Source organism: Panulirus ornatus, chromosome 67 (assembly GCF_036320965.1).
Source record: "Panulirus ornatus isolate Po-2019 chromosome 67, ASM3632096v1, whole genome shotgun sequence".
NCBI classification, from domain to species: domain Eukaryota; kingdom Metazoa; phylum Arthropoda; class Malacostraca; order Decapoda; family Palinuridae; genus Panulirus; species Panulirus ornatus.
The window spans coordinates 9,849,555-9,870,781 of NC_092290.1; the positions used below are offsets into that span (position 1 = coordinate 9,849,555).

Consider the following 21,227-nt stretch of genomic DNA (forward strand, 5'->3'; position numbering starts at 1 on the left):
TCTAAAGCCGCTTCTCAGTCTTTAGTGTCACAGCCTTAACAGGACACTGGCAGAAGGCAACTCTAGTGCAATGTTTTTAGAGGCTCCTATCTAATGTTCCTAAGGACTACTACCTAAAGCCACTATCCCTAAGCAATATTACTGTCAAATCATATGACTCATATTTTTCTTCTGCTACTATACCCCATTCCATTTACTGAGTTTAAGCACTACTATTTTTTTTTTTTTTCAATCACCACTTCTCTCTCTTCAAGCAAGTTAGCATTAGGAACAGATGAATAAGTGTTTGAGGAGAACCTACTAGCTTGGCTCTTCTTGTTCCTAGAATTAACCTATTAAAGGTGGGCAACATTACCTAACATTCAAACGGTGAAGCTGGGCAATGTTACATAATGATGGGCTATTTTGCGTCGTGATCGTTTTTTAAATTTTGATGATGTGGCATCACTGTCATCTACTATCATGACCTACCTTTACTCATTACTGTAAACAGCTACCCTCACTCACCCATCCATGGTCAGTGCTAGCATTAGCTGTTATCTGACATTTGTACAGTTGTAGGCGGGCAACATTACATAACAGTGGGGCCCTATTGCATCATTACTGTATGGAGAAATTGGGTGATAAGGCATCTCAGAAATATACTATCACGTTTGGAAACACCTGTAAACAGCCACCCATGCTTGCCCAGCTGGGGTCAGCATCAGTATTAGCCGAGATAATGGGAGGAAGGTGCCAAGCACTCCTCCGCTCCTCCTACGGCCAGCTATGACACAATAACGCATAACAAGCACCTCTTACCTTCATATTTCATCCTATTTCATCTATTCATGTATGTACTGGCTTATTCCTTGATGTTTTATAATTCTTAAAATATGCCACCTTACACGGATGTATAAAAAAATGTTGCCCACCTTTAATGGGTTCAAAAGCTTCAGCATTACAGGGATGGGTGTCTGGCAACCTACTACTATTTACTTTACTTAAATACTTGAAACCTCTCCAACTTCTGTACAAATCAACTATTTCACATACCATTTTCCCTTTCTGCAACTAAATGACTTTTTACACTTTCCACTGCTTAAACTAGTTTCAAATCCCATCACCATTTTTTTGTTTTCTATGATACATATCTACAATATGAAGAGCACATATTTTTTTTACCCATCAATCAGTAGGTGGTCATAAATGGCAGGCTCAGAACATACAGGACATGACCACTTTGGCTTGAGTTCATTCATTTGAAGGTATGTAACAGCATCAAAACACTGGAAATGGCTGCATGATGAGGCACGGCATGGAAGCTTCATTCTAGTCTTACTCAGAGGGCACAGTAATGAGCAAGGAAATGTTGTGGAGGCTATCTCATCACCAGTCTGATCCTCTTGCAACTTTTCTTTGACTTTATGAATATCAAAAATAAAAACTGATAAGTAAATGCACAGGAAAATAATTTGCTAAGATATAAAGAATGCAACATATATGTCACAAATGCCTTATTTAAGCATGAAACAAAAGAAGACTCATAAGATTTACTGTTGATAGTAAAAATAAAAAAAACAGCATTATATAATAGTTAGTAGTAGGGTAAACAAACCTATGAACACTAAAGAATTTTATGGGGAATCATCATACACCATACACTACCATACAATATTAGGGCAGCTTGGGACATCAACTCTTAAGTAATGAGGCAGCTTGGGTCATCAACTTTTAAGTAATGAGGTAAAGACAAAACATTAAAAGAGAGTGAGACATGGGAAAGGGTTGACTCAGGGTCACTGGCTTATTGCTTGAGGTCATCAAAAGATAATAATTCTGAAACACGACTTCCCTCTCTAACCAGTCTATACTCAGTAACAATCAAACTGAATGTTCCTGTATCCTCCAAAAATATTCAGTACAAACTCTCTACTTCTTTTTTCTTTCATACTTGTTTGCTGTTTCTTAAGTTCACTAGGTTGCATCAGGACTATAAAAACATGCCTCATTCACATACAACCATTCTTTAGCTGTCATGTGTAATTCATCAAACCCAAAACCAGGCTCCGCAGAGCTTTCCAAGGTTTCCCCTGGCTGCTTCATAAGCCCTGGCTCATTCTACTAAAAACATGACACCCCCCTGTAAACCAAATTGTTCTAATTCACTCTATCCCAAGGGTGCCTTTTAACCTCCTCCATATTCAGGTTCTGAACACTCAAAATCTTAGTCACTCCACCCATCCATCCATATCAAAGTTAGTCTTTCCTTGTCCCCTCTACTCCTGACACATGTATCCTCTTTGTCAGCCTCCTCACTAATTCTCTCTAAATCTCCAAACCATTTCATCACATTCTCTTCAGCTCTCTCAACCTTACCCTTCTTATTACACATCTATACAGACTCATAGATGTTCCCTGTCTACTGTCCCTTAACCAGAAAAACCAGAAGTCCTTTTCAACTTGAGCTTTAAAGCAGTCATATATCAGAAGGTTAGGTACCAAGCCTCCTTCCCTTCAATCTTTCAAAGGAAAAAACCAAAGCTATATTTTATGGCATCTACATTATCATATTCCCATCAATATCCAGGGCAAATCCAATGTTGTCAGAAACATTTCAGCACACTATCATAACTTGGCAACACTTAGGACAAGACAAAGACAAGCCAGTGAAACCTGATGATTGTCAGATGTCTTAAAGGCTTCTTGGTGAGCCAGAAAACAACAAATACAGAGTAAAAAAGTATCACTCAGCCAAATGAATCACAGTTCAGGTTTGAACCTGCTCTAATCAATTTCAGAATGACACAACAAAACAGAAAAGAGCAAGTGAAGCAGTTGATTATCAGAAGTTTGTTGATTTACAGTTTTTCTACTAAGCCAAAAAAACAATGATTAACCATTTAACTGCCAGTCATCATTTGATGACAAACATAAAGTATTACTATTTAAGAAAATACCAAAAAAGTAGTTTGATTTCCTCTATGTTGGTGCCAGAGGGCTTATGCTGGCAGTATGGATGCTCTTTATACGTATGTATACAATAATTATTTTATTTTTCCTAATGTGACTGCATTCTATACACACGTATTCACATTACATACACAATTAATTATTTCTTTTCATGGGATGATTTCACTCTACACAGTTTTTCTTTCCATATCTTTAACATATTTCATACATTTCAACACTGTACATGTTTTACATTGTTTAAAGTTATCCCTAGGCATTGGAAAGAAAGCATACTTCCAATGTAACTCCAGCATGTCTTATAAGGTGGCTATGAAAGGTAGGAGTGGAAGTGTTGGAAATCCTCCACTTCTATATTACCTTTTGAAAGAATGAACCAAGGAAAGAGCCAAGAGAGGATTTTTTCCCCCTTTAAGGCTCATTTATCTCTTACTGATGCTACCTTGCACACATGGAGAACAGCAAATGTATGAAGAAAGAAAAATCTTATTTACACAAACTGTATTTACAAAAATAAATGAATAGCTTTCTCAAAAATAAATAAATACTTTCCACTTTTTCCTTTTTCATTTCATAATTCTCTCTATATTTCAATTAAGGCCCAGCCTTATTGTGGACTCGTCAATGACTGGAGGCTTAGAAAAAAAAATGCTGCAGGAGAGAACAGATTTATAAAAATAAGACCATTTCTTCATCAGTTCCTGATGTTACCTTAGCTACTAAAGTAGGAAATGGCAAACAATTATGAAAAAAAGAGAATAAAAATGCACCAAAAATATCAACACATACCTCAGAAACCATTTCTTTTATTCTAAAACTAACTGGGGATAGGGGAGAAAGAATACTTCCCACGTATTCCCTGCGTGTCGTAGAGGGCGACTAAAAGGGGAGGGAGCGGGTGGCCGGAAATCCTCCCCTCTTGTTTCCTTTTTTTCATTTTCCAAAAGATGGAACAGAGAAGGGGGCCAGGTGAAGATATTCCCTTAAAGGCCCAGTCCTCTGTTCTTAACACTACCTTGCTAATGCGGGAAATGGCGAATAGTATGAAAGAAAGAAAAAAAAGAGTGAATGCAGACATCTGGTTTCCCATCAATATGACTTACATACATTCACTTTCTGACAACATGGGTGAAAGAGGGGCAAGATATTTCTTCCAGCTGTGGCACTATCCTGCTTGACATTAACTGGGATTTTAAAATGAGGAAGGAAGGCCAGAGAAGGGGGCCAGGTGAAGATATTCCCTTAAAGGCCCAGTCCTCTGTTCTTAACACTACCTTGCTAATGTGGGAAATGGCGAATAGTATGAAAGAAAGAAAAAAAGGAGTGAATGCAGACATCTGGTTTCCCATCAATATGACTTACATACATTCACTTTCTGACAACATGGGTGAGTGAGGGGCAAGATATTTCTTCCAGCTGTGGCACTATCCTGCTTGACATTAACTGGGATTTTAAAATGAGGAAGGAAACTTTACTGCAAAACTGACAATGGGAGCAGGGCTATAAGATTCAACACACGAAAGGAGAAGTCTAAGGTTTGATACAAATCAATCTGAACACTGTTCAGTTCCAAAGAATATGTACTGAAGCTCAACAAGCTATTCACTATTTTTATGTTCACCAGGTCTCTAATTCCCCACAATCATATCCACAACAGCCAGATCATGTCCTCACAATCATATCCACAACTGCCACATCGCACACTCTTGCATTCACATTTACATCTTGTGTTTACCACAGTGGTTAAATACCTTGCATAAAAATTGCTGAGCCACCCACTTGACTCCATAATATATTCCTCTCTTCTTCACTCCTCTTACTATCAGGTTATTATCACATATCTCTTGTCTACTTTCATTCTCATCCATATCAGTCTTCACCGCAATTCCTTATTGATCTTTTCTTCATCCTTGTTTGCCATTTCCCATGCTAGCACGTCACTGCCAGGAACAGATGAAGAAAAGGCCTCATGTGTAATGCACCAAAATCACAGACACCTATCCATAAACAGGCACCTATAGATCTTTCTGTGGTTCCCTACGCTGCTTCATGTGAAGCATCTTACAACTGCCCACAACCCCTCTTTTAAGGATGGGTCCTTGTGTTACCCAGGATCTCCTTTCCATAGGCTACTCAGCCCAAGGGTGCCCAACTTACAAGAGCTGGGAAATGATGAGACTCTTTTGGAGTGGAAAGGTCTTTGGCAAGACTGTACTCTAAATGTTACAGCCTCGCTAAAGGTGACTTTTCACTCATGGTGTTACCCCATGCAGTAAAGAGTCCACAAACACCAACTTACACTCTTTAACAGTCCCACAGCTTGACCTTCATCAAAAATGCCACACCCTTCTTTGCTCTCATCCTCACACTAAACTGACATTTTACCATTTAAATATTCCTGTACCATTCAACTCTCTTCCTTTTTAATTTAAGTTCCACTCAAGGGTCAGAATATCCAAGTTCCTTTCATCAAACATAGCAACCATCTTTCCCTCATCCCAGTTACATTCATGCATATTCTGAAACTCTAGCCCTAACCTTTGAGGGTTTCCAGCCCCCTACTCCTGTCCATTAGTCACCTCCTACAACACACCTGAAATGCAAGGGAAGAATTCTTACTTCCCTCTCTCCAAGGATAATGGAAACTTGTGATACAGGGTAAAGAATCATTTGAATTAAATGTTACATGAGAGATGCAAAGAAAGGTTGTGTCTGTGAAATGAATGCTAGCAACCCAAATATATACAAGGCACAAAGGAAAGACAACAACCTGGACCATGGAAGAAAAATACATCAGCCAATGCAGCTGCTGACTCACAATGCAACTGTCACCATTCCCAAAATATCATGAAAAACGTTCTTGATAAACTCTAAAAAATGTCTTACTCTGACAGGCTGTATCCTCCGGTTTTATAGGACTTTTTGCTTTCAGTCGATCTATCAATTCTTGAGATGTAAGCTTCTTCACAAGCTGCACAAATATCTTGAGGTTCTCCATGTTCCGAGTGTCAGCATTCCTTACCTGTGGGGTTAAGCAAGTTAAAAGTTAATCTTGATATAACCTCCTTCCTTGGAGGGATATCACCATAAAATTTTTCCAGTATATCTGCTACTCCAAAACTTTGTGCAATTATCCATATTTACAATCCTCTTCACCAATTCTGAATTACAAATTAAAATATTCTCATTATCTCGCAATTCCTAAAACTGAGGGCAAACTATCACAAGTGGATACTCCCTTAAATCCTTCAGGCCTGATATATAACGTATGTACATTCCTGTATTGATGCTACTGGACTCGACCTGCTTGAGGTGAAAAGTCACCTTTGACAGGGATGTATTATTGACAGCAGAGTCTCATCAAAGAACTTTTCACTCCAAATGAGTCCACATTTCTCTGCCTTTGAATATGCTGCTTTGGGCTGCAGGAGCTACAGCTTTAGAAGGAGGCCTTGGGGTAATTACAGATAAATAAATATTCCTGCATCTAGGTTATTCCATAAAAAAAATAAAAACGGATAATTTTGGGTAATGTGTAAAATCTCCAATCAAATCATTTTTTTTAAATTTGTCACATGTTGTAATGACTTAGCCTTTTACTGGACAATAATGGCTCCAGAAACATGTGGCTAAATTAAAAGGACTTTGTATTATTTCTTTTCCATTGAATATTATAGCTTTTATCCCTTTTATGACAGATGACCTGTAAATAGGTGATCAAACTATGAAGAAAACACATTCATCAAATTTTCTGTTTCCCACTAAAAATTGATGCAGTTACCATGAAGAAGAAACTGTGCACTTGCTACTCAATAGCCCTGCACTTCCTGCACATAGATGCACACACAATACTGAGTTCCTGACCAGTGGACATGGCTAGCTTCTTGAATGCTGTGGGAGCCTTATTAGGACAGAAGGGACTTCTCAGGCATGAAGGTAAGGTAAGGTACATATATTCACTCTTGATTGCCCTTTCCCATGTTAACAGGTAGTGCCAGGAACAAAGAAAAACGGCATTTGATCGCATCCATTCTTTAGCCGTCACATGCAATGCACTAAAACCACTGCCCCCAACCACAACCAAACCCAGTAGACCTTCCCATAGTTTACTCTCACTGCTTCATATGCCCTTCTTGTGCCCAATGAGAGCACACCATCCCCTACATACCATATTGCTCCATTCTGCTCTATCATTGGATGCTTCACACCCTCATGCATGTTCAGGCCCCAGCAAGTCAAAGCATCTCTCATCCAAGCCCTCTTCCTCCCCCTTTTCCTTGTTCCCCCCACTTCAGAAATGTATGTACTTATTGACTTTGTTCCTGCCTCAAGAGTCCCCTCTTTATTCATGAAACTCAGCAGACTGCTTGCTCGTGGTCACACCACATCTGAGAAGACACCATCAATGAGACTAATTATTGAACTATAGAATTTCTCACTCAAAGGAGTCCATAATATTCTTCCTGCTGATTGCAGCACAGTCTTGGAGCTAAGGTAGCCTCAAAAAAGGGTTCTTGCTTATGCAAAATAATATGTGAATACATAAGGCACATAGCCAAAGTTGTACGGAGGAGGGTGGAAGTGTTGGAAATGAAATGTTTAAGGACAGTATGTGGTGTGAGGATGTTTGATTAAGTAATGAAAGGGTAAGAGAGATGTGCAGAAATTAAAAGAGTGCGGTTGAGAGAGCAGAAGAGGGCGTGTGGAAATGGTTTGGATATATGGAGAGAATGAGTGAGGAAAGATTGACAAAGAGGATGTGTGTGTCAGAGGGAGGAAACAAGAAGTGGAAGACCAAATTGGAGGTTGAAGGATGGAGTGAAAAAGATTTTGAGCAATCGGGGCCTGAGCATACAGAGGGGTGAGATGTGTGCAATAGAGTGAACTAGAACGATGTGGTACACCGGGGTTGACATGCTGTCAATGGACTGAACAAGGGCATGTGAAGTGACTGGAGTAAACCATGGAAAGGTGTGTAGGGCCTGGATGTAGATAGGAAACTGTGGTTTTGGTGCATTACACATGACAGCTAGAGACTGAGTATGAATGAATGTGGCCTTTTTTGTCTATTTTCCTAGTGTTCCCTTGCCAAGGCAGGTGGTAGTGATGCTGTTTCCTATGGGGTGGGGTGGCACCCGAATGGATGAAGGCAAGCAAGTATGAACGTGTACATGTGTATATGTCTATGTATGTGCATGTGTATGTATGTGTGTATATGCTGATATGAATATGTGTGTGCATAGGCGTTTATGTATATATATGTGTATATGAGTGGATGGGCCATTCTTCGTCTGTTTTCTGGTGCTACCTCGCTGACACGGGATATGGTGATAAAGTATAATAATAATAAAAAATAAGTGTTACCAGATTCTGCAAGCAAAATGTTATGCCATGAGTGAAAAATCATCTTTGGTGTGGTTAAATCACTGGGAGTAGAATTTTGTCAAAGAATTTTTCAAACCAAAGGAGTCTACATTTCTCTGACACTGGAAGTAGTACAGCCATGGGCTGCAGGAGCCTTTAGAACTGTTCTGGGTAACAACAGGAGTCTTTGATGGAAGCTGATCCTAGGGTAATCATAATAAATAAATAAATAAACACACATATTTAACCCATGGGTATAGGGGAGACAGAATTCTACCTATCTACTACACACTGTAGATGCCATAATGTATTCCCTCTTTTCATATCTTTCAAAAAAATGCTTTCTTTTGTGCAGTATCACAGGAGTACAACTCCACATCTGAGGAGGGGCCCACACTGCCCTTGCTAACATCCCTTGCTGCCTCCTGGAGCCGAGTGGGCTGGTGTGCAGCGGGGAGGCTACGACCCTTCCCCACACCCACATCCTGCCCACACTAGCATGGCTTCCCTGCCGAGCTTAACACCCCTTACAGAATCCAATGACACTATCCCCACAAGCAATAGCATGGGGCATGACAACATAACCACAGATACAGAGCCATGCAAGTTATCATGGCCCTCACTGCCATCGCCCTAGAAGGGTGACTTCCTGGCCTTCATTGGCTAGGACTTTGTTAACATGAGAGAGATCATTAATATCCTGATGTGGCTGGTAGACAACCCTTAGGTACTGGTGGCTGTGGGCACAGCAGCTGCAATGGCCTAACCTGCCCTGCCCTGGGAGGAGTGGGTGTCTCCTGCTGGAGGTGCTGGGTCGCCATCAGTGACAGATGGAGCAGCATCAGGGATGCCTTCAGCGATGCATGACGGCCTGTAGTCTACGTGCCTCTGTGTCAGGTCAGCTAGGGGAACTGCTGGAGTATGCACATCACACCAGCCCTGCAGCGGGAGAATGCCTCCACATCTGAGGCATTCCACTGCCTGAGGTGGGTGTGGAGGCGCTGCATGCAGATGCCATGCGAACCACGTCCATGTCAGCACTGGTGAACCTAGTGCAACATGTGGAGGCACCACAAGGCCTGGTTAGACTAGCTATGGTTTCGCAGTGGACCACCTCTAGCCAGCCGCCCACTGCCTCACCCACCTTACCCAACCAGACGCAGGCAGTGCTGGCTGCCATAGGTGGCAAGTTCGAGGTTGCAACCCATGCCCCATAGATGTGCACACAGCACACAAGTAAGAGGTGGAACACATTTGCACTGCACAGCAGGAACACATCCTCACCCGACCCCTCAACTAAATCTGGCACAGAAACCAGCTCCTGCCCTTGCTAGACATCTTTTGAAAGATTATAATCCTAGTGCAAGCAGACACAGCTTGCACAAAGAATGTGTCAGGAATACCACCATCCACACTACCCTCAACATGGATGTGACTCCTATTGACAACAGTATGGGCAGTCAGGGCAGCCAGGCACAAAAGGAAGGGTCATAGTCATCTAGATGAGCAGGATCATGTAACATCAACCCTCTCCACTGACTCTCTTCCTCTAGCTGAACTGCACCTTTTGAGCTGCACATATATCTTATGCTGCTGAAAGATCCTGTACTCAAGATCAGCCATCTGCTAACATGAACGAGATCAATGATACCCTGACAAGGTTGCCAGACAACCCTGAGGAACTGGTAGCTGTGGACACAGTGGCCCAACCTGCCCTGCCCTAGGAGAAGTGGGAATATCTGCTGGAGGAGCCGGGTCACTGTCAGTGGCAGATGGAGTGGAGCCAAGCACAGTGCCCACAACAGCCAGCTTGGCCCACATCTGGTTGGCAAAGTGGGTGTCTGGCTAAGGGTGGGCCGCTGGGAAGCAGCAGCTAGTCTAGTCAGGCTCTGTAAAGCCTCCACATGCCACATTAGGTTCACCAGGGCCAATGTGGACATGATTTGCATGGCATCTGCTCACAGTGCCTCCATATCCACTTAGGGCAGCCTGCATCCCTCCTTAAATAAGAAGACATTCTCCCACTGCTGGGCTAGTATTGTTCAGGTGTATCCAGCAGTTCCTTCAGCTGACCTGACATGGAGGTGCCTAGGCTGCAGGCCATCAGGGTTCAGTGAAGGAGTGCTTGATGCCACTCCATCTGCTCTGTGGGTAACCCAGCTCCTCCAGCAAGAGACATACCCGCTCCTCCTACAGCAGGATGGGTTGGGCCATTGTGGTCACTGTGTCTACAGCTACCAGTACCTCAGAGTTTTCTGCCAGCTGCATCAGGGTATCAATGATCTCATTCATGTGAGTGAAGTTTTGGCTGATGAGGGCCAATAAGTCACCATCTTGGGGCATCAGTGGTGAGGGCTGCAGCAACTTGTTGGGTACTATAGCCGTGGTGGTGGTGTCCTGCCCCATGATGCTGCTACTGGTTGGGGTAGTGTCATCAGGTTCCATAAGGGGCAGTAAGCCCGGTGCAGACTCCATGGTAGTGTAGGCAGTGTGGGGGAAAGAGGGAGGGTTGCAGCCCTCCTGCCCCCTTCTGCATACCAACCCATCTTGCAGCAAGGGCCATTAGTGAGGGCAGTGTGGGTCCCTCCTTGGATGAGAAGGATGCTCCCGCTGCTGGACTAGTGTGGCATGGGCATACTTCAGCAATACTGCACAAAACAAAAAACATTTTTTCAAAAATACAGTAAGTGAAATACATAACGCTAACTAGGACGGGTATGAATTAAGGGCTAAAAATTCTCCCCTCCTGAACTATAACTTTTCATGAGATGGGAAAGATGATGCTAAGTAAGGAATTTTTCTTCAAAGGCTCAATTGTCTGCTCCTGGCTCTACCTTCCTAGGGCAAGCAATGCTGAAGAAATACAAAAAATCTTTATACTGTATCCCTATGAAGGAAAAAAGTATGAAACATACTTACAGCTATATCATTACGGCCCATCAAATTACACATGAAAGTGATGTTTATTGGTCTTGCTGGCCCCCTTGGGATTGAGTCAATTCCCTAGAAATCAAGGATAAATCAAGTTAAATTTCATGAGTAGATTACTATTACACTCAAATTTATTTGCTTCATATCTGCATACATTCACATATAATCTTACCTTACCTTCCTATCTTGGGAGTCCCTTCTATCCTTACAAGGATCCTGCAGCAAATGGGGAAGCTGGTCACATCCACGGCTTAGGACCGTGTCATAAAATATTATCAGGCTGTATTGTGTCTATGTACAGAGAGTACATGGCAAATGAGTGGTAAGAGATTGGTGTTTTCTTTAAGGTAGCTGCATCATGGGCATGGTCTTTAAGGTAGCCATCATGGGCATGGTCTTGGGATATGCTTAAAATGTATTTGTAGAGTTGTAGGAATGGGTGATGTCCAGAGTGTAAGCAGGACAGTGTGACTCGTTTCTCTCAGGAGTGTGGTTTCCTATGGGTGTATATTCAAGGGCTGGAGATTAGGACAGCTGGGAAGTTATATGTCTTTTTAGCGTTATATAAATTCTTTCTTCCTCCCCTAGAAAACCCTCCTGTCTTTATGAGGTTCCTACAGCACTCAGGAAATTGGCCACAACCACTGAGCACCACCACTAAGCATCTGGTGTCGTCATTGTGGGGATGTAGGGTCTTGGGATACACTGAAATGTTTGTAGTGTTATAGGGATGGGTAATCTCCAGAGAATAGATGGGAATGTGACTCATGCTTTTCTGGGGAGTGTGGTTTCAGAAGTGTGTGTGTCTGGTGGGGTGTTGTTTTGAGTTGAGGGCAGTTGTTTTGTGCCTGCTGGGTGCATGTGTTTTGTCAGTGTTATTTTTGCTGATGGTGGTGGGATTTGTGAGAAGTAAAAGGCTGCTGAAATGTGAAACAAGGATTGGTTTTTTATGTCAACTTGGGAGTTGGTGTTCTATTATGAGGTGGTTTCAGTGACAGGGATCTAGAGCTGTTACATAGAACTGAGTGTCAAACATATTAAGGTGGGACAGTATTGGGAGGATCTCTGTGAAAGTTTTGAGTATCTGTGGTTAACAGGCAGCCATTGCTTAAGCACTCCAGTCTGGGTGGTTTGCAACTTTGTTACAAATATGCATGTTTGTAGGTATGTATGAATACATGTTTGGGTACTACCGAGCTCTGTTTGCAAGAGGTTACATCATGTGTGAAAAGTGACCTTTGGCAAAGCTGTACTATTGAGAGTAAAGTATCAAAGAACTCACTCCAAAGGAGTAAACATGCCCCTGCTAATAAAGGCAGAGCAACCTTTAGAAAGGTCCTGCATAACAATGAGTTGGAAGGTCAGTTGTTTAGTGCTTGTCAGATTATTTCTGTAAGCATGTCATGTCAGTGATATATTTGTTGAGGGTGGGGGATCTATGAGCAGACACTACTGAAGTGCTCATGAGGCAGTGATAAGCTATATGTTAGTGCTTGTGAGTTGGTGTTAGTTACACCCAATGAGTGCTGAACATTGTGAGTTGAGTCTGTATTAGGAGGACCTCTGTGAGGACCTGTTTTATTGTGAAGGTGTTGAGTACTTGTGGTTGCCAGACAGACAGTGATTGTTTTAAGTGCACCATTTTGTGTGGTCTGCAGCCTTCTTATGTAGGTGTTATTATACTGTGCCTGCACAAGGTTACACTGTAAGTGAGAAGCCACTTTTGGCAAGGCTATATCCAAGGGAGTATAGTCTAGTCAAAGACTTCTCGCTTCTAAGGAGTCCATATTTCCTTGTTACTTGAAGTCGTACAGCCTCAGGCTGCAGAAACCTTTAGAAAGGTCTTGAGTTACTCTTTCATAGAAAGTGATCCTGGGGCAATCATATATAAAGAAAGTCTTGCATGGGTTTAAGTGTATTGGAGTAATGTGGTATACAATGGGTGCTGTTTATGGACTGAACCAGGAAATATGAAGCAGCCAAGGAAAACCTCAGAAAGGTCTGTGGGGCCTAGTTTAGGACATAGGTAAGTGGTTTTGGTGCATTACACACACATGGCTGCTACAGAATGGATGCAGGCAAATGAGGCATTTTCTTCTGTTCTTGGCACTACTCACTAAAGCAGGAAATGGCAAATAATTATGTTTGCAGTTTCCTGCATTAGCAAAGTAGTGCCAAGAACACAAAGAGAAAGGCCATATTTGCTTGCATCCATTTTCTAGCTGTCATGTGGAATGCACTGAAACCACAGCCCCCATCCACAATCAGACCCCACAGACATTTCCATGGTTTCCCCTTGCTCTTTTATATGCTCTGGTTCAGTCCAATGATAGTACATGGCCCTATGTATAACACATCACTCCAATTCACTCTATCTGGTGCACATCTTTTTATCATCCTGCATGTTCAGGATATGAGCACTCAAAATAATTGACAAATCATAAAAATGATGATTGACAAAGGAGGGAAAACCTCAACATTATCACAGTCAAGTGTTAAAAATACGTACTGAAAACAAAGTAAAACAAAAGATAATGAAATACTGCACCAAAAGTCTTGATCAGGCATTTTAGTATGAGTAGTACATATTCACAAGAATCTGAATGAAGGCGATATCATGCCCATCAATAATTAGTGAAGACTTTCTGCAAAAGAATTCATCACATGAAGGTATTAAAGGGAAAAAATCTGATGGTCTAAAACTTACAGGTAAAATGCACAAATTATTGTTGACTGCAATCTGTAGAAAGCCAGGATAGTAATCTTCCTGCTCACTGCTGGAGTCAAGTTTGCAAATCCTTAGCTGTACCTGTAAAGCAGCAGTAACAATGTCGGCATAATGCTAACTACAATGGTAATAGATCAGTTGGCTAAAGTTTGATGGAAGTACTACATGCAACAGATGATATCTGTCCCACTGGTGGTTATTTCACTCTACCATACACACCTTACTCCCTCCTATGTGCTCATGCCTCAAGCACTCAAATAGCCTTTCCTCTCCATCCTTCAGTCTAAAATTCAGTTTCCATTTAACACATATCCCCTCTTTCAACCTTTCCTTCTCATTCTTCCATAAGTTCTAACTTTTTCAACACATCCACATCAGTTACTTCAACCCACACTCTTATTTTTCCATACACAAGTCAGTTCACATGAAGATTTCTAAGAAGCCTGTATGAGATCTGCTCCCTAATATTATGTAATAATTTGCAATGCTATGACAATTGTACAAGATATCATATATATCAGCTACAAAAACCCTTAGTATTCATGTCAGTCAGTAACAAAAATACTTGAGAAAATACCACACATCTAAATATGTATACCTGAAAGTACTATGGAGTACCTTGTATGCCTGGCAGCAGAGTGAAAGGACATGAAGCAGACACAAACAATGTTTCACCAGCCTGAGTTGTATATCATTATATCTAGATATCATGTTCTAATCAATCGTAATAACATTATGAAGACTTTTTTCCCTTAGAATAGGTATTTGAGAACATCCCACACACAAAGCACACTGTAGACAATTGGATTGTTCTAATGGAAAAGATAACTATTGCTCTCTTCACACAAATTAAATACATAAATGTACATCTGCTCATCATAATAAAAAATTATTCAATATCTAACTAACCTTATAAGGTTGATTTTCTTTGTTACGAAGAAGATCTTCAAGTTCTTCTTGTTTGAAGAAAAAGTAGTGGTGTGATGCTATAGATCCTGTTAACAGAAGAATGTTCATTAATGATTCTCATTTGTCTGATTCCTTATCAATACAATGAATTACACCAAAAAATATCATAAAAACAATTTCATGTAAATCAGCCAACAACATGACATGCAATGCAATGACAAATATATCTAAGACGGAATTCACCACTTTAAAAGGGATGTTCAAGATGAAATCTTCAAACTCATAAGTCCATGCATGTTATTACATACTCTTCCATTAATAACCAAGTTGCACTCAATCATATGTCAGAGAACTCTACAATCTATCCTATTGGACTGGAATTTAATTAGGATATCAATGTGAAGAGAAAATGAACATTATTCAATTTCTATACCCATAATCATGAACTCCATTCTAATTTTTCTGAAATGGAACAGGTACACACAGCATCTGAAATCTTGAATATACATCCTCAGCTCAAGGCAGTGTGATAAAATGAAGCTTAAACTTTTACACTTAACAGACATTTCTAGCTCTTTCACTCTGCACTCTATGTCACTTCCAAGTGAGACCAAAGTCTCTATTCATACCAGCTTCATACATAAAATACTTTCATCACATCTAATCTCAAACAATTCCTATAAAACCTTAAAGTGAAATATCCTTAGCCCTAATGAGTTTTTAAACTTTCCTCCTTGTACCTTCAACTGCCCAGTTTTACACTTACTTCCTGTCAAATGTAGCACTCAGGCTCATCCATCAGTCAAGACCACTGGTCATAAAATGTAATGTTCTGTAATCATCTAAGTGCAGAGGGCAGGGCAACTGAGTAGTTGCATCATGAGCATGAAGGGTCTTGGGATATGTTGAAATGGTGTTTGCAGTGTTGTAGTCATGGGTGATGTCCAAAGCATAAGAGGGAGAACACAACTCTGTCTGGGGAGTGTGGTTTCTGTTGGGTATATGTCTGTTGGGCTAAAGTTTGACTGAAATGGGAGGTCGGTTGTTTAGTGCTTGTTGGGTTATTTCAGTTTGTATGTGTTTTGTCACGGTCTATTTGTGTGTGTGTGTGTGTGTGTGTGTGTGTGTGTGTGTGTGCGAGTGTGTTGGGGGAATCCCCCATATCCTGAATTAGCAGAGAATGGCTAAGAATAACGAAATAGCCTTACTTCCTCACATTTAATCTTTCGCTATCATGTATCATGCACCTAAACCACAGCCTTAAGTACACAACCAAACACCTCAGACCTTTACATGGTTTTCCCCATTGTTTCATATGCCCTGAGTCAATCTATGGACAACCCATCATTTGCTGTAAACCACAATGCTCCAAGTCGATGTCTCCTATCCCACGGTATAGGGAAAAAATAATATTACCTATGTATTAACTGCATGGCACAGAGGGCAATTAAAGAGGGTCGAAGAATGGAAGATACCTTCCTCTCCTTGTATGTTAATCTCTAAAAGTTGGGATAAAATAAGGAGCCAAGCAAGGAGTGCTCATTTTCTCCAGAAGCTCAGCATGAGGAGTCTGAATCTGTGTGGATGTAACCAAGATAAGAAGAAAGAAGAAACAGGTAATATGTTTGAGAAGTGAAACCTGGATGTTCTAGCTCTAAGAGAAACAAAGCTAAAGGAGTTGGGAATGTCTTAAGGGTAAATTCATGGGTTAGCATAAGGGCAAGAGCTAAGGAAGGGGTAGCACTGATACTGAAGGAATTGTGGGTATGTGTGAGTGTAATGAACTGAGTCCCATACTGATGTGATTACAAATGAAAGATAATTATAAGAAGTGGGTGATCATCAGTGCTAATGCAACTGGAAATGAAAGGAAAAGAAAGAGAGGCAGGGTGGTTAGGGAGCAGCTGAGTGAGTGTGACAGCAATTTTGATGCAATGGATCGAGTATAAGTGATGGGTGACTTGAATACAAGAGCAAGTACTCTGGCAGCTAAGGATAACTGAGGAGCAGTGGGTTCCCATTGCTGTGAATGATATGTGAATAGCTTGTGGCGTCATGTGCTGAAAAGAGACTGATAACTGGGAATACCTGGTTTAAAAAGAGGAATATGCATAAGTGGGTTAACAGGGGTAATGGACATTAAGCATTATTGGGTTATGAATTAAATGACAGAGAAGCAAAAAAAGAGACCTTTGGAAGTGAATATACTGAAAGCAGCAGCTGGTGGGATGACTGACTATTACTTAATGGAAGCAAGGGTGAAAGTTAGCAAAGGTTATTGGAAAGCAGAAAATTTTATGGGTAGGATGAGGGTGGTGAAAGTGAGTGACCTTACAAAAAAAGGTTTGTGTTTAGAGATACCAGAAGAGACTGAGTGTAGAAACTCATAAGGTGGGAGCAAACAAAGCTAGGGTAGTAGATCAGTAATATTTTGGGGGGCATTGCTTGTATGTGAGAAAGAAGTGTGTGGCACTTGGAAGGTGGACAGATGAGAAAGGGTAGTGAGTGTGGGATGAGGAAGTTAAGTTGCTAGTGAAAGAGAAAACAGAAGGGTATTTGTATTATTTGCAGCTGAATGCAAGAAATCAGATGTACAAGAGAAGCAGCAAGAGGTCAAGATGAAGGAGTAAGAATCAGCAAATTTCGTGAAGAATAATATATATGCCAGGAGATGAATTGTGTGCCAAAGGCTTGAGAACACATGAGAACATCAGTGAAGGGGGTATCTGGAATTAAGGTGAAGAGGATATGGAATGAGTACTTTGAAGGATTGTTAAATGTGTTCGACAGGGTAGCAGATGTGAGACGTTTTGGATGTGGAAGTTTACAAAGTGAAAATCATGTCAAGCAGTTTCACTTTTACCCTTCACCATCTTGCTCACCGATCATCTTTTCCATACGGTTCTCCATAAAATTCTATATTTCGCAAATACAATGCCAAACAGCTATAAGTGCTAGAGCCCAAGTTGACCTAAAAGTAAATATGTACCACATCCATTAACAGCCATATCATCTACAGTACTCTAGTTCTATGCCTAATACAACTAATAAAACTATACATAAAAAAAGGTGTTAATTTCTACTCACCTTGATTGATTACATCAATTTGCAATAAATTTGATTTGACATCCAAGAATGGGAGTTTTTGCATTTTTACCCCTTCAGTATTTGGCAAGTTTTCAATATTTTCACATGTGGGCATAGAATCATGGTTGTTTGGCTTTTGTCCTCTGTTGTATCCATTATTCACTGGAGGATTCTGTGGTGATGCCTGTCTTCTGTGAGCATATTCATCTGTCACTGATGAATTCCATCTTGGACCATTCATTCTCTGGTAAGTGTGTCGTTGATTCTGATATGGTCTAAAGCCACCATTATAGTGACCTCTGTTAGAACCCTGGTGGTGATGATTATATTGTGGCCTTGATCTCTGTGAGAAGTATGGTCTTCCATACTGATGAGATGACTGGGTCTCAGGGATATATGGATAGCGTGCCAAGAATTCCAAGGGTGTAGGAAGTATGCCACTTCGATTGCTATCTGTGTAAGGATTCCCACTGTTTGAAGCAATTGTTCCCCAACTCCATGGCATGATCTGAGGACAAGAACCATCAAGATTAGTTTTGCTATCAAGGAAGCACGCCAACAGCAGCATTTCTTAAGAGACATTGGAAACTTATTCTAAGAAAGGTCTCATCTTGAAACACTGACAATAAATGTTATAGATTTACATGATAAAAATACAGAAAAATTTAAATTTCATTAAAAAGGAAACAATTACAGTCATAAGTATAGATCCCATTAAAAATTTTGTAGTTATCTGCATAAAATAATTGTCAGCAAGATTACGAAAAAATAAATCAAGTCATCCTCATCCCAAACAAATACAATGATAACAAAACATATATGCACTGAAAAAACCATCAAGCACTATAACAACCAACCTCCCAACTTATTCTTAACCTCAACCCACCAGACACACCCATCAGAAACCACACTCTCCAAACAAACACATGACCTATCATAATCCCACTTTACTAGGCTTAGCAACCAATAAAGCATTTACCTTAATTTTTGATGAAAAAGCCAAATTATACTACTCATACTGTCATCTGCACCTTGGCACCACATGGTAAAAAATGTGCAATAGAAGTCAATCATGTCTGAACACACTTAAAGCCACATAAACTCACAAAGACCAACTCTACAAATGTAACTTCTGCAAATACACATATTACAAATAACAAAAAAAAAATAGGTATCATAAAAGTCAGCTGCTGCAGGGAAGTCTTTACTGACATATTTTGAGGATTTTTCACATGCAATACGGCCACTTACTAAGCCGTCTGTCAGTTGACATTTAGTACCATGTTGAGAGTGCACAATCATATTTAGACCAAAATACTTTAACTTATAGGAAAACATGAGTGCCTTGGAGACTACATAAAGATATCATACATTCTATTAAATTTATTTCACTGTATTACCTACTAAACCATTGACATGCCCCTGTACCCTATTAAAGCCAAATCCCGTTCAAATAATCATGCTCTAAATCAATTTCGGCAACTATTAATGTAATTTCTGTACACTACACCGCCGTTGCAGAACACAGGAAGTCAAGAATCATTGTAAACAGCCATGAGGAGCTGTTCTACCCAATAAAGTACAATTCAACCTCCAAAGCGGGACAGGTGCCAATGGGAAGGAACACTTGACAAATCGTCAATTGAACGCCAATGGTCTATTTATTCGACCATTCGGCCAGAAATCGATACATTTAAGCTAAATTAACATACCAGTATAAAGCATGTTGGTTTATGACATGGATTTACGCTAAATGTCCGGTCTCAAGTTCAAAGTTACCACCATAAACAATGGCGTTTAAAAAACACTGAGCTGAAACTTACAAATCAAGACTCACTATTGGTGTTTACTCTTCAATTAAGCAGCTCAATTCGCTTTTTTCTCCTCCTGGTTTTATATAAATGGTTTGTGCGAAGTTCCTTGGCTCCTATGACGAACTAGTGTCTCACATGACCATACAAGATGTTACCGACTAAGAAGACAGTTTAACTTCGCTAATGGCTTCCAACGACTTTAAAAGGACTCCTTGTATAAATGTTTACATCTTCCATTTATTCTCATATTTGATGAGGTATGGGAGATACGATTATAAAACAAATATTATGGAATAAAATAAATGTAGAGTGTATTGTATGTTAGGTATCTTTGCTTAGTTTATTTTTTTCATGTTACGTAGAAGGGAAACCTACATTCCTTTGGAATAATTTATGTAACGAGAGATGATACAACCTCTGAAGCACCTTATACTTAACAACTGATTCTCATTATATTAAACAACGATCTATCCAATTTTTTCCCCCAATACTACTCATTTTCCTGCCGATTCTGCTCAATCCCTCGCAGTTACGCTTACTAAAATCATCACCACAAATCTATAGTTTAATCATCATAATCATCCTAACAGCCCTGTAACAGCCTTTTCTATCACAGTGTCTATGGGTTCGGTACCAGTCCTTGGCATTAGGTTAGGATATGCAAATGACTCAGCTTTATTTAAATGAAACGGGGGACGTCCATACTTAACAGAAGCCCCGTTTTATCTTCCTACCAAGTTTATAGTTTGAGTCTTTGGTCTCTATTTCCAAATCTGTTCGATGCACACACAAAAAAAAATATCCCTCATTTTCTACCCATTATCAGTATGGCCTCGAAAATAGTACAAAATTGACTAGTAAGAGTTCTTACAGACGAGGGGATCATATATTTAAAATGCTATTTTTTTTTCTGGTTAGCCATAGTTATATCATTTGAGTTTGCATCATTGTACTTTATCTGTTCTATCACATTTATGAAACTACTCGTTTATCTGCACATAAACTTGCTTTCATTAGCATTATGGTCCTGGAGCAACTAATGTAACCAATCCTGCAAATTGTTGAGTCGCACATTCACTAGTTTTATGATTGCCACATTTCAATTACATACTAATCGTTGCATGTTAAATTTCACAGTGTTTCCTCTCTCAACAGTGATGACAGCAGAGTTCATTTTAATAGGATAAATGTAAACGATTTTGCTTTTAATAACGAATCGGTGTGGTAAGAATGATGGATTCAAGTCACGTGTTTGATAAAGAGTCATTTCTAATCACCAAGGGGATGTTTCAGTTAATTATTGTAGTTTTAAATATCTAAAAGACTAAGGGTGGACGAGATACTCGACACAAAAAGTCAAATGAATCAACAAGCACTGGATTCAGTTATCCGAGATAACTGATTAAGGTGTGTGTAACTTTGTGCATAATTCTGTGAAAATGTTC

The 21,227-nt window shown here is 40.3% G+C and overlaps 1 protein-coding gene across 4 annotated transcripts in view; it reads right to left on the reverse strand.

Annotated features, from left to right (window-relative positions):
• Positions 1 to 19,997, reverse strand: part of LOC139747168 (uncharacterized) — a 36,030-nt gene extending 16,033 nt beyond the window's left edge. For 2 of the 4 annotated variants that reach the window (XR_011712328.1, XM_071659131.1), the window contains exons 1-7: positions 19,792 to 19,996; positions 17,969 to 18,476; positions 14,882 to 14,967; positions 13,952 to 14,053; positions 11,233 to 11,316; positions 5,836 to 5,971; positions 1,165 to 1,402 (exon numbers count right to left, since the gene is read on the reverse strand). Coding sequence is in view for 3 of the 4 variants with exons in the window: in XM_071659131.1 (XP_071515232.1) it covers positions 1,165 to 1,402; positions 5,836 to 5,971; positions 11,233 to 11,316; positions 13,952 to 14,053; positions 14,882 to 14,967; positions 17,969 to 18,473 (1,151 nt within the window). In the remaining variant the exon portion in view is untranslated. Of the gene's footprint in view, positions 1 to 1,164; positions 1,403 to 5,835; positions 5,972 to 11,232; positions 11,317 to 13,951; positions 14,054 to 14,881; positions 14,968 to 17,968; positions 18,477 to 19,791 lie in introns of all 4 variants that reach the window. The other 2 variants (XM_071659130.1, XM_071659129.1) reach the window with 2 other exon arrangements.
• Between the last annotated feature and the right edge of the window lie 1,230 nt (positions 19,998 to 21,227).